General features: G+C 42.4%; 1 protein-coding gene across 1 annotated transcript; it reads right to left on the bottom strand.

Annotated features, from left to right (window-relative positions):
* Positions 1-828: 828 nt before the first annotated feature.
* TCTN2 (tectonic family member 2) lies at positions 829-26,950 on the bottom strand (the record flags this gene model as incomplete). The annotated part of the gene is made up of 18 exons (XM_082852784.1): positions 26,781-26,950; positions 26,495-26,602; positions 25,999-26,075; positions 24,346-24,541; positions 21,489-21,589; positions 17,404-17,594; positions 16,758-16,884; positions 15,535-15,676; positions 14,182-14,247; positions 12,754-12,888; positions 12,437-12,514; positions 8,359-8,439; positions 7,258-7,369; positions 4,769-4,875; positions 3,159-3,315; positions 1,418-1,543; positions 1,176-1,264; positions 829-932 (listed from the first exon to the last, which is right to left on the bottom strand). The coding sequence occupies exons 1-18, from the start codon at positions 26,860-26,862 to the stop codon at positions 829-831; spliced, it is 2,079 nt and encodes a 692-aa protein (XP_082708910.1). The 5' UTR covers positions 26,863-26,950.

Genomic DNA, 26,950 nt, shown 5'->3' with positions numbered 1-26,950 from the left:
TCTGACCCACAAAGAAACCTCACTGGACGTGGCCGTGTGGCCACTCTTGGGCTGTGGTGGGAGACGTCCGTTCTGCTTCCCTCCCCCGGCTGCCTCATGCTGTCTGTCCCACAGGGGGCCCCAAGAGGAATTTCTCTCAACTAGGAAAAACTGTCCTTCCTTGAAAGCCAGCTTGTTTTTTAATCGATGGGCCCCATGATTCCTATAGCTAATCATATTTTGGTTTTTTGGCAAACTGAACATTACATGAGGGACCTGCCTTTGCTAAATGCAAGGCCTTTGGCGTACTGTCTCGGGGGCTTGTGTTCTCTCCTGGTTCTGTTTACTTACCTAGTCATGTCCCCCTCCTGCAGCACCCCCCCATCTTGCCTCATCCATTTTCTTAGACTTTTGCACTAATATACACTTTTAAAGGCTTTAATGCATTCTTAATCCTGTCTTTGGAACAGTGGGAACTAACCGGATCAACATAAATATATTAAAAATTAAAAGACTGACTCTCTATGGTGCAAATAACATTTGGACCAAAACTCCTATGACTTTCATCATTTGTGAAAAAACTAAAGTTCCTAATAACATTTATTGACACGGTTGACCCTCTCCTGCATTTTGCTCAGTCTGGTATAGCGGTGAGGACGCCCGTTCTGCATTGCTTTGAACGTCTGGCTAGCTGTATATGTGAAGTAAATTTGCAGAGCACCTAACAAAAATCTTCTATAAAAATAAAACATTTCATTTATTAAGAGTTTATAGAGAGGCACACGGGAGGACAACAAACCCCTGAAGTAAAAGCTGATGATCTGTAAGAGGTCAGACGGCGGCTGAATTCTACGCTTTGCATATTCCAGTCCAGGGGTTACTGAGGAACACCGCTAACGTGATGAAGGATGCCAACAGTAAGCTCTTGGCAACACACTGAGAATAAGGCTCCCCTGCAAGGCAATGAATCAAATTAAGCAACGTTCCTGTTTCTTAACTTTTTGGGTAATTATTTAGGTAGAAATAAGCCAAAGCATAAATAGTGATCCTTTCTAAGTGGCAACATGATCAGTAAATGTTTTCTTTTTAAAGCTCTGCTATATGTTTTAAGTTTTCTGTGACATTTACACTTTTTTACAAGTTTTTTAATTGACACAACATAATGATAACCATTTCAGAAATGTGCTTTACCTTACCTTGATAATACTGGGTCAGCGGATATAGAAGTTGCGGCCAACAAACCTCATTTCTGTTACAGTTGTACTCTGTAAAATTGATCTGGAATCTACAAAACATTTTAGGAAGTTACAGTAGCTACAGCAAAGCACATGCCTTTGATGAGAAGCATCAAAACCTAATTAAAGAAATAAACTTCTTACTTTGGAACATATATTTTTCTGCTTCTTACTAATGTCACTTAGGTCAGCAACTGTATTACCTTGTAAGTGGACGGGGTAACTGTGCAGGTATCTTAATAAACTGGACAGATGCACTGATGGGGAAAAGGCTGACCTCATCCTCACAAGTCAGCCCACACTGGAACTGCCAGCTCACCGAGGAGAACCTGGGAGGGAAAGGTTAAGCAGACAACAAATCCACCGCTCGTTTCCGGTCTGTTAAGAACATCGGGGGACTTCCCTGGTGGTCCAGTGGTTAAGACTTTGCCTTCCAATACAGGGGGTGCGGGTTCCATCCCTGGTCGGGAAGCTAAGATCCCACTTGCCTTGCAGCCAAAAAACCAAAACATAAAACAGAAGCAATACTGTAACAAATTCAATAAAGATTTAAAAAAGAAAAAGAACTTCAAGTAACTGACAACAACAATATGAGCTGAGATTCTCCTAAAGAAGTTTCCCATATTCTGCTGGTGCTATATTTTCCCCTTTGTATTATTATATAAATTTTCAAACGCGCAGACAAGCAGAGACAGTTGTATAATGAACCCTCATGGCCCTATCACAGGCTGCAACAGCTGCCAGCATTTTGCCAATTCTGTTTCATCTCTCCTCCCCCCTCAACTCATTTCATACTGGTGCTTTTAAAATTCATTTGTTTTACCACTTGTTTGTCTCAAACAATATTATAATAATAGTAATAATAACAGTAGCAGCTAATGATTTTTAAAGGCTTTCCATGTTATTTCTGCCTACCCAGCATGCCTTTGCCTTTCTTCTAGTAATTGCACCCCAGTTTTCCCTGGCGGAACTACCCCTCCCCACTCTCAGTTGAGTGGACAAGAAGGGACCCACCTGAACCTAGGGATGTGCCCATAACCTGCGCCTGGCCAATCAGAGCTATGCCCCTGGCCATAGTAATTGGTTCAGAAAGGAGCACATGACCGAAACTGGACCAATAAAAGTCTTCCCAGAACATTTTTGAGAAAGTCCATCCATTGGACTTGCTAAACTGGAAGAGCTTTTTTTTTTCCCCTAACCACTGAATCTCTAGGGAATTCCCTGGACTTGCTAAATTGACATAAGCCTGGATTTGCTGGTGTTCATCTTTGCCAGCTCTTGAGGAAAACCCCCCCGACAATGAAGCCCACCTAAAGAAAAGAGGAACCCAGAGATAAAGGGGGAAAGACCCTTGACCACATGGGAACCATGAACCATGAACACACGGTGTATGGACTTTTCATAACTTGAACCAATAAACCCAACTTTTGCTTACGTCAGTGTCAGTTGGGACCCTGTCACTTAAAGGTGATAGAGGTCTGACATGTAAAGGTACATCACCATTTTACAGATGAGGAAACTGCAGTTCAGAAGAGGTGGAGTAACTGCCCAAGGTCACACAGCTCACACTGGAATAGCCATGATTTGAACCCACCCATCTGCCACTAAGATCTCTAACCACTGGGCACTACTCCCTGATCAGTATGCCAATGGTATTCATGAATTTCAAAATATGGCGAGCACTAAGCAGCCTCTTACTCATCTTTGTACTCCCTGAAATACCTGGCAGACTCCCTTATACGTAGCTTTACAGATACTTGTGAGTGAGAATGAGTTTCCATTACAAACACAGTTTACCCATATTCCATTTATACATGTAATCATTTGCTAATCATTGCAATTGGTAAATAAACCAGTCAGATTCTAAATTAGCATTCCCCTATTCTTCGGAGCGCCCTCAACTTTCCTGTCTCTAAACCCCACTTATCCCCGATATGATCATACCTTGTTTCTATGCCAAGTATCTCCTGCTGAGTCATCCCTTCTACGGCGCCAGCATCCGAGAAGAGGATGCGGACATTCAGCTGAGCGGGAACACCCAGGCAGATGCCACTCGCGTTGCTGACAGGTGGGTCTGCACCTGCATCGGGGGCATCTGCACCTGGAGGAATGGTAAGTTGTGCATATTGGAAAGAATTATTTAATAACAGTTTTCCTACAGTGCTGTGATACTCCCAAAATGGGAAATATTATCAGACAGGAGTCACAACGAATGAGGCTTTAATCTCTAACAGGCTCTAGTTACATGTCTCTCTGTAACTGTGTTACCCTCGTGTTCAAAATGTTCCCTTGGATGCTAGGTCAATCACTGGGACTTTAAAATCCCTGACCCACATAATAAAACCCTAAATCATGATTCAGTTCCCAAGCTCCTCATTGAAATCCACCCAGATTTTTAACAGAAATACCATATACTTGCAGTAAAATGCCATGAGACTTATCCCATGCAGTCACTATTCTAGTAAAAGCTGTATAAGACATTTAAAGTCCATACTAACAACTTTAGTTACTACGGATTAAATAGTTCAAAAGCAATTGCCTGATGTGTTGCCCCAGCAGTAGTACAAATGGAAGAGAATAAAACTGAGTAAGAGATTAATTTTCATTCATCTTGAAAACTGGCCCTTATGGGGGAAAAAACAGCAAGGTCAGTTACAGGTTGTGGATGGCAAGTCCTATGAGACTCTGGAGGGGATTTCTTTGTTCCTTCAGGGATTTGGAAGGTTGGCAACACTGTTTCCAGTTTCCTCCTCCTTGATATATGTGTTCAACATCATTTCTCTTCTATCAACCAGGATCAGGATTGATTTTAATCTTAGATACGAAATAGAAGCTAACAGCTTCCACCTTGAAGGCAACAAAACACCATCACCTCTGATTTCCCACCTCACCAACTCCGGTTCTCTGTCTTGAAATTTCCCATGCTTTTTACTTCTTAGATGCTTTACTGACCCCTTCCCGCCATCCCTCAGGCACTCCACGGCCCACCTAGCTGGCCTAGAGGTTCACAAGGGGTTGACAAGCCCAGACCTCTGGGTTCTGTTTCCAAATAAGGACCTAACTCTGCGCCTAGTGACTTCAGCGCAGACTGTGCTGGCAAATCGTGGCCAGCAGGACTCCCTGCCTGAGTCAGAGAGTGGCCGGGGCACCTCAAGCACACAGACATATTACGTGATCCGTGGCCACCCCATGGGGCAGGGGAGAGGCCCGCAGACCACAAAAAAAAAAAAAAAAAAAAGGAATGCAAACTGACACGCACTGAAAATCCTCAAACTTCATTAAGACTTCCTTTTCCAAAGACAGTTAGCTTGTAAAACAACTGGGCAATTTGAACTTCCTGTTTGTACCTCTTTAAAAAAAAAAAAAAAGCCATCATGAATAAGAGGTAAAAGACATGAAAAGCCTCCTGCCCGGAAAGCTAACCTCTAAACAAATGTCCGTTGGGCCACAGCAAAGAAAGACAACCTGTCAGGTCAGGCTGTAACACTACACCTGACGCTATGTAATCATAGCAACCAAGGTACACATTTTACACGTGTGCAGCTTTCACTTACGTATTATTTCAAGCCAGCCATCACTAAGATTGTTGTAATTGGAGTTGCCTCTCATTGCAACATGAGTCACTTGTATTAACGAATCAAGTAGTTCAACAGCATTCTCCCTACAAGAGAGGAAGACATTTCTCAGCGCATGGCCAGCAGGTCTCGTCCTGAAGTCCTTACAAAGAGTGTCCAGCGAAGTGAGAGAGTGGCATGGACTTATATATACAACCAAATGTAAAACAGATAGCTAGTGGGAAGCAGCCGCTTAGCACAGGGAGATCAGCTCGGTGCTTTGTGAGACCACCTAGAGGGGTGGGATAGGGAGGGTGGGAGGGAGATGCAAGAGGGAGGAGATATGGGGATAAATGTATGTGTATAGCTGATTCACTTTGTGATACAGCAGGAACTAGCACACCATTGTAAAGCAATTATACTCCAATAAAGATGTTAAAAAATAACAAAAAAAGAGTGTCCAGGCTGTGCTTGCTGGATGTCTAAACAAAAAGCTGCCAGGGGATCTGGCTGGGAGTCTTGCCTCTTTCGGAGGCCTTCCTGGGATGAACTTACACAGCAAGGGGAGGACATATAGAAACAATCTTTCACTTTGGCCTTAAAATGTTAGTAACTTATGTTGGTATCATGTGGTTTACAGGTTCCTTTGAGCGTCACAAAACTTGGGAGGTGGGTAGATCACATATCAAGTTACCAGGATAAATTCATGGGACACAGTGACCCAATAGTAAAAGGAACCTAAATATTTAGTTAGAATTTTGAGCTATAAAATTAGGTGAGGGTTAAGAATTGGAACTTGGCACCTCTCTGTTCCAGTAACGTCACTGGAGGGTACAAATCTTACAAACCACAAGGGAGAGGCTCTGACTGCCCCGCACCCTGCAACCAGGAGCCGCCGTGGGTGACGTATACCCAGTTTTTCTTCCCTTCACAATGTCCCCCCACCTTTTCCCTGCTCCCCAAAGAACTGCACCACTTGGGATAGGAGATACCACTTCACACCTGCTAGGATGGCTATTATTCAAAAAATGGAAGATAACAAGTGTTGGCGAGGGGGGCCTTCCCTGGCAGTCCAGTGGTTAGGGCTCCATGCTTCCACTGCAGGGGGCACGGGTTCGATCCCTGGTCGGGGAACTAAGATGCCACATGTCGAGTGGCATGGCCAAAAAAAAACAAGTGTTGGCGAGGATGTGGAGAAATTGGAACCCTTTTACGTTGTTGGTGAGACTGTAAAATGGTACAACCACTGTAGAAAACAATATGGCGGTTCCTCAAAAAAATTAAACATGGGGCTTCCCTGGTGGCGCAGTGGTTGAGAGTCCGCCTGCCGATGCAGGGGACACGGGTTCGTGCCCCGGTCCGGGAAGATCCCACATGCCGCGGAGCGGCTGGGCCCGTGAGCCATGGCCGCTGAGCCTGCGCGTCCGGAGCCTGTGCTCCACAACGGGAGAGGCCACAACAGTGAGAGGCCCGCGTACCGCAAAAAAAAAAAAAAAAAAAAAAAATTAAACATGGAATTACCATATGATCCAGCCATTCCATTCCTGCATATATGCCCAAAAGAACTGAAAACAGGTATTCAAACAAAAACTGATACATGAATGTTCAAAGCACTATTCACGACAGCCAAAAGGTGGCAATAACCCAAATATCCATCAACTAACGAACGGATAAACAAAATGTAGTGGAATAAAATTCAGCCATGAAAAAGAATGACGTATTGACATATGCTACAACATGCATGAACCTCAAAAACAGGATGCTAAGTGAGAGAAGCCAGACATGAAACGTCACATAGTGTATGATTCCATTTACATGAAATATTCAGAGTAGGTAAATCCATAGAGACAGAATGCAGATTGCCTGTTGCCAGAGCTGAGGGGAGGGAGGAATCGGGAGTGACTACTAAAAGGTACAGGTTTCATTTTGCAGAGACGGAAGTGTTCTGGAACTAAATAGAGGTGGTGGTTGCACAACCCTATGAATGTACTAAATGCCACTGAACTGTTCACTTTAAAATGATTATGTTGTATGAATTTTACCTTAATTTTAAAAAATTAAATGGATATGGATTAAATGGATATGGATATGCATATCCATAAATTTTCTAAATGCCACCCAGATAATTAAGTGGAAAATACTTTATACATCATGTTACACAGCTTAAGAATTCTTTAAATGTTGTCTGACTATACTTGGCTCCAGCCCTCCTTCTATTTCATGGGTTTCCAATGATGTGAACAAACTTCCCAGAGAAATCTGCATAAATATGGATGAAATAGCTTTAGTCCCAAGAATGTCTATTTTCACTTATACTGATGTTTGAATCAACTCTAAATTGTATTGGAAGTTTGTATTATTTACTATCACTTTTATATGTTTTTATTCAGACTGAAATTTTTCACATTCATGTTGTTGTTAGTATTCATGTGAATTAAATTTAAGCAAACCACTCAAAATGTAGATAAATTCATCAGTGAGACACTCACCTGAGCTGAGTACAGTTTTCATTAATTCCAACTTCTAAAAGGCACCCAGACAGTGCATTTTCTCCAAATAAAATGGGTTTGAAAGTTGCTGATATACACAAACCCCTTCCAGCTATAAAATAAAAAGATTATCCTATTTTTGCAAAATAAAAGGAAGTAAAATATTTACATTAAAGTGTTTCTTACAAAACAGAGAGAGAACAAAATGCATAAATAAAGTTTCCAGGGACTTCCCTGGTGGCACAGTGGTTAAGAATCCGCCTGCCAATGCAGGGGACACGGGTTCGAGCCCTGGTCCGCGAATACCTCACATGCCACAGAGCAACTAATCCCATGCACCACAACTACCGAGCCTGCGCTCTAGAGCCCGCGAGCCACAATTACTGAGTTCTCAGGCCACAACTACTTAAGCCCGTGTGCCTAGAGCCCGTGCTCCGCAACAAGAGAAGCCACCACAATGAGAAGCCCGGGCACCGCAACGAACAGTAGCCCCTGCTTGCTGCAACTAGAGAAAACCCCACACGCAGCACGAAGACCCAATGCAACCAAAAATAAATTAATTAATTTAAAAAAAGAAAAGAAATAAAGCTTCCAATTTCTGAGAACTGAGGTCATTGTTACTCTAATCCTTTGAAAGCTGAACAAAAGGCTCTTTCTGTATCAAAATACCTGGACAGGGATTAAGGGTTTATTCTGAACCTGAAATTTAATGCCTTCTGGCAGATGTGGGCAATTACCACTGTTGCAAAGATTTTCCATAGTTTGGAATAAAACTATTCTCATGTCTCCGATTAGCACCATCTTGGGCTAATCAATAACTACAAAGACAATGGACTCTCCAGCCACTTTCATATTTAAATCTCTATTACTAAAAACCAGCACTTCGAGTGCAAACAATGTGAACATTTTTTACAAAAAAAAAAAAAAAAAGAAAGAAAGAAAGAAAAGAAAGCTGCAGAAGGATGGAAAACCCCCCCCACACACAAGCTAAATAAACAGACTCGGCTTTAAAGTAATTGGTTCCTTAATCGGAGTCAAAATATGGTAATATTTCCAATTCTAGTTCACCAGAGAGCTAATCATATTACCAAACCAGATTACCGGATTGCCAAAGGTGTAAAGTCGTGACATTATTCATCCTGTTGGTGTTTAGAGCTCGAACAGGCTTGCCAAGTTGGTAACCTAGACAAACACAATGCAGGAGAGTGAGCATCTTTCCCTCTAAAGTTATTTTAATGCAACAGGCGCTAGCTCATCAAATAACAGAAAGGAGGAATCCACAGTAAAAGGAAATATGCAGGCAAAGCTTTTTCAGAATACCCTCGAGAAAAGGGACATCACCTTCATTTGTTTTTGGTTTTATTTTGTTTTTTATTGAAGTATCGTTGATTATAATGTGTTAGTTTCAGGTGTACAGCAAAGTGATTCAGGTGTCACTGAATCAGATTCTGAAACAAAGATGTCCATGTGATTTTTTGGAACACATTTTTAAAGTAAAAATCTGAAAAGTGAAAAGCAGGCAGGAGTTGGTCTTGGACCTCTCACCCTGGAGAACAATTAGCTGCTGGGCAGGCCGGTTCATGCATACTTGCTGAGTGATTACACTTATCACAGGGGCTCGTAAGGGAAACTTAAACCAAAGTTACCTTCTCAGGGAATGATTTGCCAGTAAACCAATTCAACCCCAAGATCTGATTTAGATCCTATTCCCATCCATCTCCCAGTAATCCAGTTTATTGTTTCCACCTTTTTTTTTGTTTGTTTAATTTTAATGTCATCAAGTGCTTTTCTTTTCTTATTTATATTTATTTATTTTGGCTGTGTTGGGTCTTCGCTGCTGCACGTGGGCTTTCTCTAGTTGCGGTGAGCGGGGGCTACTCTTCGTTGTGGTGCGCGGGCTTCTCATTGCGGTGGCTTCTCTTGCTGCGGCGCACGAGCTCTAAGCGCGCGGGCTTCAGTAGTTGTGGCACGTGGGCTCAGTAGTTGTGGTGCACAGGCTTAGCTGCTCTGTGGCATGTGGGATCTTCCCAGACCAGGGATCAAACCCATGTCCCCTGCATTGGCACGCGGATTCTTAACCACTGCACCACCAGGGAAGTCCCTCCACCTTTTTAATATGAAAAAGTTCACAAGTACAGAAAACTTGAAAGTGAGCCTCATTCAATACAGCCAACACCTAAAATCAACAACTGTTAATATTTAGCCATATATGTCTTATCTATTATAAAAGCACATATACATTGGAGGGGAGGGGCAGGACCATGTGAAAATAAGTTGTAGACATCATGACACCTCACCCCTAAAACCTCCCTCACACATCTCCCCAAATTAAGAACATTCCCCTACAGGGAATTCCCTGGCGGTCGAGTGGTTAGGACTCCACACCTTCACTGCCGTGGTCTCAGGTTCAATCCCTGGTCGGAGAACTAAGATCCCACAGGCCAAGGGGTGCAGCCAAAAAGAAAAACAAACAAACAAAAAACATTCCCCTATATCACCATGATGCCAATATTTCTCCTAAGAAAATTAATAATAATCCCTTATAATCATATCATATCCAGTTCATACTCATATTTCCTCTTAGATTCCCTCCAAAAATGTGTTTTAGCGCTGTTTTTACAAACTGGGATGCAAATGAGGTTCATGCATGGTGTTTGTGTTTCCAGCACTACGCCCCACCGTTCCTGAACCAGAGGCCTCCCCTCTGGCCACAGGTCCGACCCTGCCCGCATACACATCACACTCACGTCTTCCTCCTTGGCTTCCGCCAGGTTATTCCTGTTCCCAGCACCCTTTCCAATTATCTGCTTCTCAAGGTGCAATCTCCTCTTTGCAGCCCAGCGAGGAAACCCGCCAGAGGCAGGGCTCTGACTCGCTCACTGCTTTTCCTCCAGCACCGAGAACAGAACCTGTCAAGCGCTGGACACTCAACACTGCTCCTTAGTGATGCAAAGTCTGGGAGAGCGGTCAACATTCTACTCCTCTGAATCCTGGAGTAACTGTCCCTAAGTCCCTCACCCGTTTATTAATTATCTTGTATTGTTCACTGTTGTTTCCTGTAACTTGGTGCTGTCATTCCAAATGAGAGAGTGAATTCCTTGAGGACAGGGCCCATGTCACATAGTCCTCTGAAAACCCCGTCCTGCCTCAGAAAGCGCTAGAGACAGTGGCTGTATCTATTCAAGTTGTTTCGCTGCCTGACCAGTTCTGGCTCTTAATTTATTCGTTTTTGATGACAGTGTCAACATTTTTCACATATTCTGATGGTGCGTCTCAGAAATCTTGTCAAATTAACTCAATGAAATGAAAACCCTTAAATTCCAGGAGCCCGGTTTTAAAGCCAACAATAAACCCCAAGCTCCACATTAATAAGTACATTAAAATCCTATTTAAAAGAAAAAATATATATATATATATAAAATGGGTCATGTATGATTAAATCAGTATATGTAAGTATTGAAGATCATGCAAAATAAAAACTTATTTAAAAGTAAAAAAAGGATAGCAAAAGGACGGAGAAATTTTTTTAAGAAATAGTGACAGGTTTATCCAACAAGTATTTACTGAACACCTACTATGGTCTAAGCCACAGTTGTCCCATAGAAATATAATACAAACCTCATATTTGATTTTAGAATAATATGTATCTTTAGAATTTTTTAGAAATTAAATTTTTTTCTAGTATCCCCATTAAAAAAGAGAAAAAGAAATAGGTGAAATTAGGGACTTCCCTGGTGGTGCAGTGGTTAAAAATCTGCCTGCCAATGCAGGGGACACGGGTTCAAGCCCTGGTCCGGGAAGATCCCACATGCTGCGGAGCAACTAAGCCCGTGCACCACAGCTACTGAGCCTGCGCTCTAGAGCCCGTGAGCCACAACTACTGAGTCCATGTGCCGCAACTACTGAAGCCCACGCGCCGAGAGCCTGTGCTCCACAACAAGAGAAGCTACCGCAAAGAGAAGCCCCCGCATCACAACAAAGAGTAGCCCCCACTTGCCACAACTAGAGAAAGCCCATGCACAGCATTGAAGACCCAACGCAGCCAAAAATAATTAATTAAAAAAAAAAAGAAATAGGTGAAATTAATTTGAATAATGTATTTTATTCCACCCAATATATACAAAATATTATTATTTCCACATATGACACTGGCCACATTTCAGGTGCCCAGCAGCTACATGGGGCTAGTGGCTAGAGTACTGAACAGTGCAGTCCACATACTGGTTTAGGCCCTGAGAAGGCAGCAGTGAACAAAAGAAATAAACAAATACATGACAAAGCGGGTGGTGATATATTTGCACATAAATACAAAATGCGCAACATGACCGGGAGTTCACAGTCCCTGGGAAGTCTCTCCACAGATTCCAGGTTAGGAACCCATCATCTGCAGCTTATTTCTTTAAAAATTAATTTTACCAACCCTTTATTTTTTATTTTTTGGCCATGCTGTGCGGCTTGCAGGATCTTAGTTCCCCAACCAGGGATCAAATCTGGGCCCTGGCAGTGAGTGTGGAGTCCTAACCACTGGACCACCGGGGAAGTGCCCCTTACCAACGCTTTAAATGCCTTATTTTCTTTTTCAAAAGATGAGAGTTCCCTGGAGATCCAGTGGTTAGGACTCCGTGCTTTCACTGCTGAGGGTGTGGGTTTGACCCCTGGTGGGGCAACTAAGATCCCACAGGCCGCACAGCACAGCCAAAAAAAAAGAGAGGGGGAGGGAGGGATAAATTAGGAGTTTGAGATTAGCAGATACAAACTATTATATATATAATAGATAAAGAACAGGGACCTACTGTGTAGCACAGGGAACTATATTCCGTGCCTTGTGACAGACCATAATGGAAAAGAATATGAGGGGGAGTATATATAAATGTGTGTAACTGGGTCACTTTGCTGTGCACCAGAAACTAACACAACATTGTAACTATACATAAATTAAAAAAAAAAAAAAAGACCAGTAGCTAAAGAGAAAGGATGTTTTAGGTTTACAACAACTTGTTACAATATACACTTTATGTAAAAAATTAAGCTGTTATCAGGAAAAGAATACAGTATCACAAAAGAAAAAACAGTCAGAGTCACAAACTGAAGTTGGAGCTATTTATAATCATCGTTATAGCACAGGAGTGTTGAACTAAAATATGTTTGTAAGATCAGTGACTGACATATACTATCTCACCTGGATTTCCAGACAATTCCTTTTCATTACCACTGTTATAGCTTAAAAATTTCACTGTAAATCTCTGTGTCATGATCCCTAGAAATAAAACAAAATAAAAATATGTCACCACATCACTAGGAAAAGAAATTATCCCCCATAGTGTTTTCTTTACCTTATAATTGCATTTTGACATGCAAAAAAAAAAAATACTGTTTTCTGATTAAATCATAAATACAAATAAGAAAAACAGGTCTGAATTAATCTGTTATAATTATGAAAATCATGAAGAAAATATTTTAAACTGAAAGCATTCTCGCTGCCCTCCACCAAGTTACCTTTCTGGTGGGCATTAATTTTTGCCCTAATGATTTTGACATTTATTTCACTGATTGTATTATTATTCCATCTGAAAATATAATGTTCTTCCACATTCACATTCCTGGGGGCTGATCCGGTACTTAAAAGTGTTTCTGCAAAAAAAGAAAGAAAAAAAAAAAACAAGAATAGAATACTTTCATAAATTAAAGACCTAAAAAAAAAAAAATTAAAGACCTTCTTTGGGCTCAAGTTGGTGGTTTTCTCTGCCTGGGTGGCCTTCCCCCCACACCCTACCCCTGCCCTGCCTACCCAGTTCCCTTACACAGTAGGGTCATGACTTCCTCCAGAAGCCTTCCCCATTCCTCTGCCCAAGTCAGCGTTAGCCACCTTCTCTACACCATCCTCATATCCTGAGTGAGCTCTGTCCTTTTCATTTCAGCATCCCTGGTCCCCGGCTCATAGTTTGATGCAGAGCACATGCTTGGAAGAATGTTTGTTAAATGAAAGATTACAGAATGTCAGCTTTTTAAGAGCAGGGGCCTGCTGTCTAGTTCACTAATATATTGTACTAATATCCGATGAAGTAAAGAATAAATTCTAGAATTACAGCACGTTGAAAAGAACCACTAGTAGTATCCTTCATTAAAAACAAAAGTCCTGGAAATATCGGCCAAACTCTACATACCTTATTTGGCTGCCTCACAAATGCAGTTTAATGATCAGAAAAAGAAGAGCAAGCGAGAAGTGAAAATGCTAGGTCCTAAAGAACTCTTTTTTTTATTTTTTTTAATTTATTTAATTAATTAATTTATTTATTTTTGGCTGTGTTGGGTCTTCGTTGCTGCGTGCGGGCTTTCTCTAGTTGCGGTGAGCGGGAGCTACTCTTCGTTGCAGTGCGCGGGCTTCTCATTGCAGTGGCTTTTCTCATTGTGGAGCACGGGCTCTAGGCGCATGGGCTTCAGTAGTTGCGGCATGCAGGCTCAGCAGTTGTGGCTCACGGGCTCTAGAGCACAGGCTCAGTAGTTGTGGCACACGAGCTTAGTTGCTCCGCGGCATGTGGGATCTTCCCGGACCAGGGATCGAACCCATGTCCGCTGCATTGGCAGGCAGATTCTCAACCACTGCACCACCAGGGAAGTCCCTAAAGTACTCTTTAACTCTCTGAAAGACATCTAAGAAAAGGCCCACAGGCCCTGAGAATGAGGAGGGACTGTGGAACCCACGTCATCCAGGACTGTGAAGGGTCTGGCTCAGGTCACAGATGTTACTCCAAAAAGGCAAGACGGAACAAGGAACGAGCAAAATGGTAGTGGGATATCTTTCTAATGGCTGTGAACCTCCTGAAATTCTCACTAAAAGTGTATTTTACCCTGGGACTACATATTACTTGCAAGAAATGACATGTATTCCCATAGAAATGATATAAAAGTGTAACATTAAAATACCTGTATTGGTGATGAATCTGTCTAGGTCAGTTGCTTCCTCATAGATTACTTTTGGTGTAACTACGCCTGAAAAGATACATAAATGAACTTCCACAGGAGTACATGACCTAACATGATCACATTTATCTATGAAAATGAAAGCTTGCCAAGCAAATACAGTAACTGTGCCCGCCCAGTATGCCAACTACTCAGCTCCCCCCAACTCCCCAAACGCCATCAAATGGGAATCCCACCATTCTTGGCATCTAATTCGAACTGCGAAGGAGAATCTCAAAAGTCAGTGAAAATAATCTGGAGAGTCACTCTTGCATAAGAACCAATATGCAGCACGCTGCTGGTCTGGAACGTAAAATAGTACAGTCACTGTAGAAACCAGCTTGGCAGCTCCTCAGAAAGTTAAATTACCCTGTGACTCAGCAATTCCGCAGCTAGGTATCTACCCAAGGCAAGTGAGAATGTATGTCCGCACAGACACTTGAACACAAGTGTTCACAGCAGCATTATTCACAATAACCAATAGCTGGAAACAACCCAAATGTCCATCAACTAATAAATGGTAACAAAGTGTAGTATATCCATATGATGTAATATCATTTGGCCACATAAGGGAATGAGGTGTTTAGAAAAATGGTACAGATGAACCGGTCTGCAGGGCAGAAGTTGAGACGCAGATGTAGAGAACAAACGTATGGACACCAAGTGGGGGAAAGCTGCAGGGGCGGTGGGGATGGTGGAGTGCTGAAGTGGGTGATTGGGATTGACATGTACACACTGATGTGTATAAAACTGATGACTAATAAGAACCTGCTGTATAAAAAAATAAATAAAATTTTTTTTAAAAAAAGGAATGAGGCTTTGATCCATGCTACAGTGCAGATGAATCTCAAAACCATGATGCTGAGTGAAAGAAGCCAGTCACAAAAGGCCACGTATTGTATGAGTCCATTTATATGAAGCATCCAGAACAGGCAAATCCACAGAGTGGCTGCCAGGGCTCAGTGTGGAGGGAGAAGCGGGAGAACTGTTAAATGGCTGCAGGGTCTCCATCTGGGGTGATGAGAATGTTTTGGAACCAGGCAGAGGTGATGGCTGCACAACACTGTGCGTGTACTAAACGCCACTGAACTGTACACATTAAAATGGTTAATTCTGTGTTATGAGAATTTTACCTCGATTTTTTAAAAAAAGAACAGATATGCAATATGCTGTCTTATGGAACTGAACTTTTTCCAAAGAAAACACCTTCCTCAGTTGGCAGGTGAAATCTTATTCTAAGTTGATCCAGTAGAAGTGAGATCAGAATTTATCTCAACACTCAGGTCCATGCTCTTATTCTGAACGAACGTCACTTACCTCCCATAGTACCATTCTTTACCTTCACGTTGGTGATTCTGTCTCGTTCTGGGTACACCTCCAGGCTAGTAACGCACTGAACATCGAAATTCTGAAGGAAGGCCACCGGGGCATTCTGCATGCACTGCCCAGCCAGGGATACCTGAGGGCCAGGGGAAATCCCGAGAGATTTACGACCTCCCTTCTAATCATAAAAAAGAGATCAGTGTTTTGTAAAAGTACTCTTTTTGCAGCCTGCTCCTACTGCTGGGTTAGCTTCAGCAAAGGCTAGGACATTGACTGACTGATCAACTTCAGTAAAATGTCCAGCTGACTTGCTACTCACTCTGGAAGCCACTGGCTGAGGGGTCACAGTAAGGACAGTCGCTAAAGAAAATTCCCTGCTGTGCATCATTTACTGTGCAGAAACATGATCATACTCAGTTTCATGTTCTCTCCCTCATTACAACCAGATTTTTGTTAAAACCATAAAAATGGATTCTGGGAATTCCCTTACGGTCCAGTGGTTTAGGACTCTGTGCCACTGTTGAGGGCCTGGGTTCAATCCCTAGTCGAGGAACTAAGATCCCACAAGCCGAGCAGCAAGGCCAAAAAAATAAATAAATAAAAATGGGGACTTCCTGGTGGTGCAGTGGTTAGGAATCCGCCAGCCAATGCAGGGGACACAAGTTCAAGATCTGAGATTTAGCAAAGACAGATTAATTTAAGAGTGACTACTGGGGGCGCAGTGGTTAAGAATCCGCCTGCCAGTGCAGGGGACACAGGTTCGAGCCCTGGTCCAGGAAGATCCCCCATGCCGCGGAGCAACTAAGCCCCTGCACCACAACTACTGAGCCTGCACTCTAGAGCCCACGAGCCACTACTACTGAAGCCCGCGTGCCTAGAGCCCGTGCTCCGCAACAAGAGAAGCCACCACAATGAGAAGCCCGCGCACCGCAACGAAGAGTAGCCCCCACTCGCCGTAACTAGAGAAAGCCCGCACGCAGCAACGAAGACCCAACACAGCCAAAAATAAATTAATTAAAATTTTTTTTAAAAAGAGTGACTATTAAAAGGAAAAATAAAATCCAGAGGCCTTAAATATTTGAGTGCCTGAAAAATCCATAGGAGAAAAATAAGTAACTTAGGAAGCGGTTTTTTTTTTTAGAGTAATATGAGTTAAATTAACAAGAGGAAGGGGAAAATGAGAAAAGCCTCTAGCATATTAAAATTGAAATGATTACCTGCGGAATAGTAAAATATGCCTTATCTACAGTCATAACTGGATCTCCTTGTTTGTAACCAAAGTCTGACAAGTCTTTTAGATCAGTATGCAAATACATGTCAAAGGGAGCATGTTGTCCAGAGGAACTGCAAATCAATGAAAGAAACCATCACTAATGTGCTAAAAACAATTCTTTTAAATTTTTTCTCTGTCTTTTTAATTATAAAAATAATATTTGTACTAAATGCCACTGAATTGTACACTTTAAAGTAGTTAATGGTTAATTTTATGTTCCATGAATTTTACTTCAATAATAATAATAAAGTTGTTGTAAAATTTCAACAAGACAGAAATGTAAAAGACAGAAAGTTACAGTCCCCCATGAGCCCACCACTCTTTCCCCCAACCCAGAGAATCACTATTGACTATCTGTGGTATCAATCAATTTCTTTTCGGTGATTCAATTGATTCAGTGACTCAATTTCTTTTCCAATTCTTTCAAATACTTAACACAATATAAACTTACTAACTGAAATCTAGAATTGAATCTAGAATGGAGGAATTGAAGCATGGAGCCTCTGGAGAGGTCCCGAGAAGGATGTGGCCCATATTCTAGGGTCACCTGGGCGCATGGCCCTCTCCTGGGCAGCCCCTTGGACACTTACACGGAACCGTGATAGAAGTACCCGAGGAAAGGCGAGTTGGCGAGCTGCACACACAGGAACGGAAACCAGTCGGGGACTCCACGTGCCGTCTGAACAGAGCAGAGCTGATCAAAGGGAGGATTAACGTCTCCTCCAAAAACGCCAGGGAAACAGGACTCCCTGAACAGCGCTGTTAAATCTGATGAGCATTCCTGGAAAGAAGATGTAAAGGAGAAGTGAAAAGAGGAAAGTTTCCCCTGTGCCCGCCATCAGGATCTCCTGGCCAGTGTGATGAACACGCGGCTTGAGGCCAGCAGGACCACCCCAAGGAAGCAGAAACAAACACAGCCTGCATCCAGGCTAAGGGTGCCTTGTGCTTTTTACAGAAAATAAAATCATACTAAAATTTTAGTCAGCGCCCTACAAGCCTCCAAGTCAGGAACTTCAAACCTTCAAGGAAATCACATCTTAACTGGGGACCTGAGATAGACCACACACAAAAAAAAACAAGATGGGAAAAAGAAAAGATAATATGGAATAGACAACAAATGGAGAATTTTCAGTTGTCATCACCATTCAAATCCCTAGCCCAGAGAAACCTAAGGACATTTAGAGTTACGGCAGACAGTCCACATTCCATAAGAATCCTTGAAGCTCTCACTATTGTGATATCACGACCCAATTAATGTCAAGAAGTCACTTTATTCATGCTTTCATTTACTCATCTGTATTCTTCCTTGTTTCTCAAAGGACTGAGAGAGCTAAAAGTTAAATACGTTCTAAATCCCTTGTTTACTGAAGGTAGAAAAGTAAATGATCTGATTGTTTTAAACAAGGGCAATTCAAATTAAAAATTGATCATGTCTAAAGTGGTAGGTAAGCTGAAGCTGTCTGAAGATGTCACTGACCCAGAATCCTAAACGATTCCAGTGGTTGGTGCTATAAGTATACATATACACCATATATAACAAACATGAAGGAAATTAGAAATAGGGCACAGTGATGCACTCTGAAAGAAAGAGGGAGAGAATACATTTGACATTTCTGTTGATACCTGAACAGATTTATGATGTGCTGTATTTTTAAAATTAAACATGGTTGTTATTATAAATACAATTGCTAGTATGAGTGCTCCAATATAGACCCTAAGCTTTCCTTTTCCGTTTTGTAAAACCAACCATGACATAAATAACTGCACTCATCCAAAAGTGGGAGTGACTGGGGTCCTCGTACATGTGCCTCTTTTGCATCTCTTATTCCCCTTCAATCTAAAATAAGGATTAAAAATATGTATTTGACCTGGGATTGGCCAATGGTTTCTTAGATATGACACCAAAAGCACAAGCAACAACAACAACAAAAAAAAGTGGGGTGGAGAGAGAAGGAACCGGATGAAGGTGGTCAAAAGGCACAAACTTCCAGTTATAAGATAAGTAAGTATTAAGGATGTAACTACAACGTGAGAAATATAGTTAACATGCTGTAGGTTACATATGAACGTTGTTAAGACAGCAAATCCTAAGAGTTCTCATCACAAGGAAAATCTTTTTTCTATTTCTTTAATTTTGTATCTATAGGAGATGATGGATGTTCATCAAACTTATTATGATAATCACTTCATGATGTATATAAGTCAAATCATTATGCTGTACACCTTAAACTTGTACAGTGCTGGAGGTCAATTCTATCTAAATAAAACTGGAAGAAAAAAATGATAAACTGGACTTCATCAAATTAAAAAACTTTTGGGCTTCAAAGGACACCAACAAGAAAGTGGACAACCTACACAAGAGGAGAAGATTTTTGCAAATCATATATCGGATAAGGGACTAGTAGCCAGAATGTATAGTGAACTCTTATAATTTAACAACAAAAAGACAATCCAATTGAAAAGTGGGCAAAGGGTCTCAACAGACATTTCTTCAGAGAAGGTATACAAACAGCCATGAAAAGATGTTCAACACCATTTGCCACTAGGGAAATACAAACCAAAATCACAATGAAATACCACTTCACACACTCGAGGATGGCTATAATCAAGATTATTCTAACAGCTGTTGGTGACAATATGGAAAATTGCAATACTTATACACTGCTGATGGGAATGTGAAATGATGTAGCCGCTTTGAAAATCAGTTCCTCAAAAGGTTAAACATGCAGTTACCATATGACAAAGCAATTCCACTCCTAGGTAACATAACCGAGAGAAATGGGAACACACATCCAAACAAAAACTTGTATACAGATACTCAGAGAAGTATTATTCATAACAGCCAAAAAGTGAAAACAATCCAATGTCCACCACCTGATAAATGGGTTCAGCCCTATGTGATACATCCATTCAATGGAATATGACTCAGCCATAAAAAGGAATGAAGCACTGACGCATGCCGCAACACGGGTGACCCTTGAAAGCATGAGGCTAAGTGAAAGAAGCCAGACACAAGTCCTCCAGACAGACAGACTGTAGGATTCCATTTATATGCAATGTCCAGAAGAGGCAAACCCACAGAGACAGAAAGTAGATTAATAGGGGCCTGGGAAAACAAACTAGTGAATATAACAAAAAAGAAGCAGACTCACAGATGCAGAGAACTAACTAGTGGCTACCAGTGGGGAGAGGGAAGTGGGGAGGGGCAAGACAGGGGTAGAGGATGAAGAGGCACAAACTACTATGCATAAAATAAATAAGCTACAAGGATGTATTATACAGCACAGGGAATATAGCCAATATTTTATAACAACTATAAATGGAGTATAACCTTTAAATATTGTGAATCAGGGCTTCTCTGGTGGCGCAGTGGTTAAGAATCCGCCTGCCAACGCAGGGGACACAGGTTCGAGCCCTGGCCCGGGAAGATCCCACATGCCGCAGAGCAACTAAGCACGTGCGCCACAACTACTGAGCCTGTGCTCTAGAGCCCGCGAGCCGCAACTACTGAAGCCCGCGTACCACAACTACTGAAGCCCGCATGCCTAGAGCCCGTGCTCCACAACAAGAGAAGCCACTGCAATGAGAAGCCCGCACACCGCAATGAAGAGTAGCCCCCGCTCACCGCAACTAGAGAAAAGCCCGCAAGCAGCAATGAAGACCCAACTCAGCCAAAAATAAATTAATTTTTTAAAAAAGTTGTGAATCATTATGTTGTACACCTGAAACTTACATAATATTGTAAATCAACTATACCACAATAAGTAACTAAACAAACCTAATTTCTAGTGAAAACTGAAAAAAAAAAAAAAAGTGGCCTGGGGATGAGGGACAGGAATGGGAGTGATTGCAAATGGACATGAGGTTTCTTTTTTGAGGGAGATGGAAATGTTCTAAAATTAGATTGTCATGACAGTTGTACAACCCTATAAATTTACTAAAAATCATTGAAAAAATATATTTTCATTCCTTTTTATATTTTCTTAAAGGCTTCTAAATAAGACATTAAAACCATCCTCCCAGTATCATCGCAATCAGGACTTTATCCAAAGAGATACATTTTTTTCATCCATAAACTAGGCTGAACAGGCTGGATAAGGAAATACTCAATTTCAGGACTTCCCTGGTGGTCCAGTGGTAAAGAATCCATCCTGCAACGCAAGGGACGTGGGTTCGATCCATGGTCGAGGAACTAAGATCCCACATGCCGTGAGGCAACTAAGCCCATGCACCACAACTACTGAGCCCATGCGCCTCAACGAGAGAGCCCGTGTGCCCCAACTAAAAACCCGATGCAGCCAAAAAAAAAGAAAAAAAAGAAAATACTCAATTTGAAAACAATGTGCAACACAAAATACTATCTCAGGTTTTTTTTGTTTTTTTTGATGTGGACCATTTTTAAAGTCTTTATTGAATTTGGTACAATATTGCTTTTGTTTTTATATTTTGGTTTCCTGGCCAAAAGGCATGTGGGATCTTAGCTCCCCAAACAGGAATCGAACCCGTACCCACTGCAATTGGAAGGCAAAGTCTTAACCACTGGACCGCCAGGGAAGTCCCCATTCATTTTGTATTTTAAAAAGGTTTTAAAAAGCTGTTGATGGGGAACTGTTGGTGCTCTTCACATGCCAGCTGGTACCATAGCTTTCGTGCCCAATAATCAGAAAGACCATACCTGGTCACAGCAGCAGCGAACGTCACAGGCCCCGGCTGTTAAATTACAAGGGCAAGGACCGAGGGGCTGATACACCTGGTTAGGAATAACAGTCACGTTCTCTGAAAAGTACAAACAACAGAGAAGTTCAGCAGTGAAACACTGACAAAACACTGCCACAGTTTTGACATTCAAAGAAAGCTGGATCGTTGTTTTACCAACCACCATTACCAATATTCCACATTAAAGAATCCCTAAAATGAACTATGCATAGAGCATAACCGAGGCTTGTATCTACTCCTCCAACAAAAACCCAAAGAGAAGAAAATACGCTAGTTATACGAATTAAAAAGAAGTCACAGTTGAACTTGAAAATAACCAAGTGACTAAAATGTACGAGTTAAGAGAAATGTAATGCACTGCTTTTATTTTTCAGTACACTGAACGATCCCTTTCATAACACAGACTGATTTTAAGCATTTACTCCTTCAAATTCATTACCCCTTTCAGCAGATAAAACTGAAGCCATGATGACATTTCAGACAGCTTATCAGGAAGCCATCTGACCACAAGATCACATTTATTTATGCTACACGCTCAACCTCAAGTCCCACCACACTGTGAATCCAAATTTTCACATCCTGATTCTAGTTCACGTGTGGGGGAAATCAGTAATCTTTACATTGATTGGAAAAGGAATACATTATATTACATTTCAGCCTCCTAACTGGGAATCCAGAGACTAATAGTTGGAAAACTATGTAGCGATTATTTGTTAAAACTCTATGTAACAGTCAACTTCAAAGACACAACAGCTGAAGCATCTAAAGAACAACTATTATACATTCTATGCTATAAGGAATAAGAAGGTCCGAGTAACATACCGTGTCACAAGGGTAAGGGTCTGACCCTCAGTTTAATCAAACCCATGTGACATAAGCAAGGCATTTTAGAATAGGGTTTTGCTATGTGATATATAGATAGATGTTTGTATATCTATCTATATGTCTCCCACGTTGTTTGCTACTTTCCTTTTTACCAGGCATACAACTTACCTCCTGGCTGTCCTTCCACTCTTTTTCTTGTTCTGAACTCTTGTCTGACTGGGTACAAAATTTTTCATACCTTCGTGGGTCAGAGTGGACATCTCATAATTACCAATATACAGATACTCTAATTTTCCTAAGTTTGGCTATTTGTACAAAGACATTCCGAAATATTACCTAAATATAGTCAAGCATATTTTTTAAAAGAAAAAAAGTCACTGCCTTGAGTGACATAGCTACCATTAAGCCCTCCTGTCAGTTTTGGGTTTTTTTGGTTTTTGTGTTTTTTTGGTTGCACCACACAGCTTGTGGGATCTTAGTTCCCCAATCAAGGATGGGTGAGCCCCCTGCAGTGGAAGCACAGAGTCCTAACCACTGGACTGCCAGGGAAGTCCCCCTCCACAATTTCTTTATGCAAATATAAATATACATATTCTTATTCCATGCTATATGCACCCATCTGCACCTGCTTTTTGCACTTAGCAATATAGCTTGGAGATCTTTCCAAGCAAATACACTGAGGGCAGAGTAGCCCACTGAATGTCATTACCGTAACTTATCTAATCCTTCTAAACTTCCAAAACCACAAGGAGGACCACAGTTACAGGATGTGATGTGCGAAATGGCACTGTGGGAGTCTCAAAGTGGCAGACCTTTGCTACTAAAGAGGAACACTTCTCCCTTCATCCCGGGTGACCATAAAGGTAAGAGGTGCTAGCATTTGTCACAGGCAACAGGGGACATGGTGGTGGCACCTATCGAAGTGGACCCTTCAGCATCAGCACATCTTTTGTCCTTAGGACACTGCCGTGATGTGAAAGGGAGAGCAACACAAAATCATTTTCTCATGTCCAGAGATGTATGTGCACAATGATATTTGCTGTAGCACTAGTTACAGTATCCAAAGCTGGAAAACTTTTAATTAAATAAACAATGGTTATTCACCAAATAAACAATGGTGTATCCACACAAGGGAATGCTATGCAGCGATTAAAAAGAATATAAGAATTATATTAAAAAGAATAGAAAAAGAATGAGGAGAACTTACTTGCATTCCTATGAAAAATTTTCTAACTTATACTACTTTTTAAAGGTATAGAACAGCAAATTGTACATTATTATTGTGTTTGTTCTTAAAGAGAGGAAAATGTGCTCCTATGAGCATAATTAAGCAAGCTGCCTCTGGGAAAGGCAGCTGGCTGTCAAAAGCATTCACTGAAAATCTGCTGTTTTTCTATAAACTCATTCATCAGTCTCTCCCTTCCTTCTGTTTTGTTTTGAGATGGAGTCACAGGAATCAATACAAGGAAAAAAAACTTTACTTTCTCCCAAGAAGGATTTAAAATGGCTTACAAAGATACAAACGATAGATCAAAATACAATACATCTTTTTTATTTCTTTATTTCTCTTTGGCTGCGCCTCGGCTTGTGGGATCTTAGTTCCCTGACCAGGGATTGAACCCGGGCCTGTGGCAGTGAAAGTGCTGAGCCCTAACCACTGGACCACCAGGGAATTCCCAAGATACAATAAATCTTAACTAAAATAATACAAAGTGGAAACTTTTAAAATAAGAAAATTAAACAAAATGAAAATAAGTTTAGGAAAGCAAGACACACTCATGATTGAAGCACACAAATTGCATGGCACACACAATCAAACAATGTTTGCAGGGACTTCCCTGGTGGTCCAGTGGTTGGGACTCTGAGCTTCCACTGCAGGGGGCACGGGTTCCATCCCTGATTGGGAAACTAAGATCCCACATGCTGCGTGGCACGGCCAGAAAAAAACTATGTTTGCAGTAAACGTTTTGACAGTCAGAGACTTTACTTGCCTGATGCATTTTGGGCCACAGAGGAGTTGGCATAAATTTCCACTTGAACGAGTAGATGTGCTAAACAGGATGAATGACGAGAGGCTGAAACCAGAAGAGTTTGGACAATACACGGGGCCTCCGGGAACGGATCTGTCTCATTAGACAAACATGATGGCAGACCCCTCTTCAACCTCACAGTCACTTCCAAAGAATTCTGAAAGGAAAATATTGCTGTACTTTTTATAGTGACTCAAAATGGCATCTATAAGAACACATAATGGAAAGCGCAATCAGCCTCCGTTCATTTTACAAAAGAACTGTACATAAGAAAGACATCACTCTGCTCAATTCTACCCTGTAAACCTACAGCAATATGCAAGCCCTGATTCCTAATACTCAACTGAGCATAAAAGCAAGCAAGTTGTGGCTGCTTAGAGAAAGCTGAACACAGGTCTGATAAGGTAACTCAGTTTGTCTGGCACCTTTATCATCCTACCAGCAGAAGATTAAATACACACAAAAAAGTCCACGAAAACAGGTCCCGGTTCCTGGGGTGCAAGCAAAGTTTGTCTTTCTCATCCTTTATCTCCGGAGTTGATGCTATGCACATACCGGGCACTCAATAAAACATTCATTAAATGGAAAATATTTCATTTCTCCAGGCTTGAGTGTCCTTACACATAAGCTCAAGAGTTGGGTGAGATCAGTGGTTTATGAAGCTCTTTTGAGTCACAAATCCATTTGATAATCTGACAGAAGCTGGTAACGCTCTCACCAGAAAAAATGCACACACGCATAATTTTACACACAGTTTCAGAGGGTTCACAGGCATCTTGAAACTCATCCAAGGACCCCTAAGAACCTCTGGGTTGGATGGACGTCTATGAGATCTGATAGTCCACAGTTTCATGGTGGATCCAAGCACTCAGAAAGCTTTCTGTTTGCTTGTTTGCGATGTGTGGGATGTGGGATCTTAGTTCCTGGACAAGGGATCTAACCCGTGCCCCCTATAGTGGAAGCACGGGAGTCTTAACCACTGGACCGCCAGGGAAGTCCCAAGAAAGCTCTATCTTGTTCGATCAAGAGAACACTGCAGGGCTTCCCTGGTGGCGCAGGGGTTAAGAATCCACCTGCCAATGCAGGGGACATGGGTTCGATCCCTGGGCTGGGAAGATCCCACATGCCACGCAGAAACTAAGCCCGTGTGCCACAACTACTGAGCCTGCGCTCTAGAGCCCGTGAGCCACAACTACTGAGCCCGCGTGCCACAACTACTGAAGCCCGCGCACCACAACGAAGAGTAGCCCCAGCTCGCCGCAGCTAGAGAAACCCAGCACACAGCAACGAAGACCCAAGACAGCCAAAGACAGACAGACAGACAGATAGATAGATAGATAAATAAATAAATGTGTGTTCTTAAAAAAAAGAGAGAGAGAGAGAGAGAACACTGCAGGGGGAGTTCCCTGGCGCTCCAGTGGTTAGGCTTTCACTGCCATGGTCCCGGGTTCAATCAATCCCTGGTAGGGGAACTAAGATCCCGCAAGCTGCTCGTTGCAGCCAAAAAAAAAAAAAAAGAATAAAAAAAGAAGAGAGAGAGAGAACAACACTGCAGGAACACTAGATGTGGGCCTCCGCAAATGCTACCCAAAAGGTTTTCACCTCTGGTCTTACCACAGTGGGGCTGACAGTCAAACTCCAGTCTCCGGTCTCATTGCTCAGCACTCCACAGGTGGGAACTGGCAAGAAACCTACGGGAGAGATCAGAATGCAAGGCACTATTGCCCAGCCACTAACAGGGTGCGCTCTTGAGTCAGGAATCCCTTTCCAAGCCTAGGATTGGACCCTTTACAAGCTGTGTGACTTTGGACAAGTGACCACCTCTCTGAACTTCAGTGTCTTCATTTGTTAAACAGATTAAAAGGTATTTAGGAAAATGAGGTGATGCATTTAAGTACAGCGGATAGCTCAACGAAGGCTAACTAGTGAGATTTCAAGCTTTCTTTTACTGAACCTGTCCTTCGGTCCTCTGCTCCACAGCGGCCGCCCATCCCGACTTTGAAGTGGACAGCGGCAAGAGACCCAGGGGATGCCACCTGGCCAAACTTCTTGGGCGGCCTGGACCTGACCCAACCTCCTCCCTCCCCACAGGAAGGGCCGGGCTCTTTACCCATCTCGTCCCGCAGCTGGGTCAGGGACACGGTCACATCCTCGGTGCCTCCAACCAGGGACGCGCTGACTGCAGGGCCGGACATGCGGATGACAGGAGGCATGAAAACTAGCGGGAAGAAAGGGACAAAATGGAGTTAATAGTTGCAGAGCCCCTGACTCCGCTGGGTGGTGGCTTCCTTTGGCGGGGTCTTCCGCAGCTCCCGGAGGAGTCCCAAATTTGGCCTCAAAAGCCTCGTCCCCTCCCTCAGCCCCGGTCCAGCAGGCCCTTGCCCCGCCTTACGCACCCAGGTCCCCCCACAGAGGCCTCAAGACGCTCTGCAGAAGAAGGAGCCTCAAGAGCAGAGGGACCGGCGGCGGAAAACGCATGCCTGGAGTCTCGCTGGGCCTGCACGGCAGGACGGCGCCCGGCTTAGAAGCCTGGAAGCGCGGGGACGCCAAGACACGGCCCCGTCTA

Source organism: Leucopleurus acutus (genome assembly GCF_964270905.1).
Source record: "Leucopleurus acutus genome assembly, chromosome: 13".
Classification (NCBI taxonomy): Eukaryota; Metazoa; Chordata; class Mammalia; order Artiodactyla; family Delphinidae; genus Leucopleurus; species Leucopleurus acutus.
Note: the sequence above shows the minus strand (reverse complement) of the source record. Positions and strands in the feature narration are given on the sequence as shown.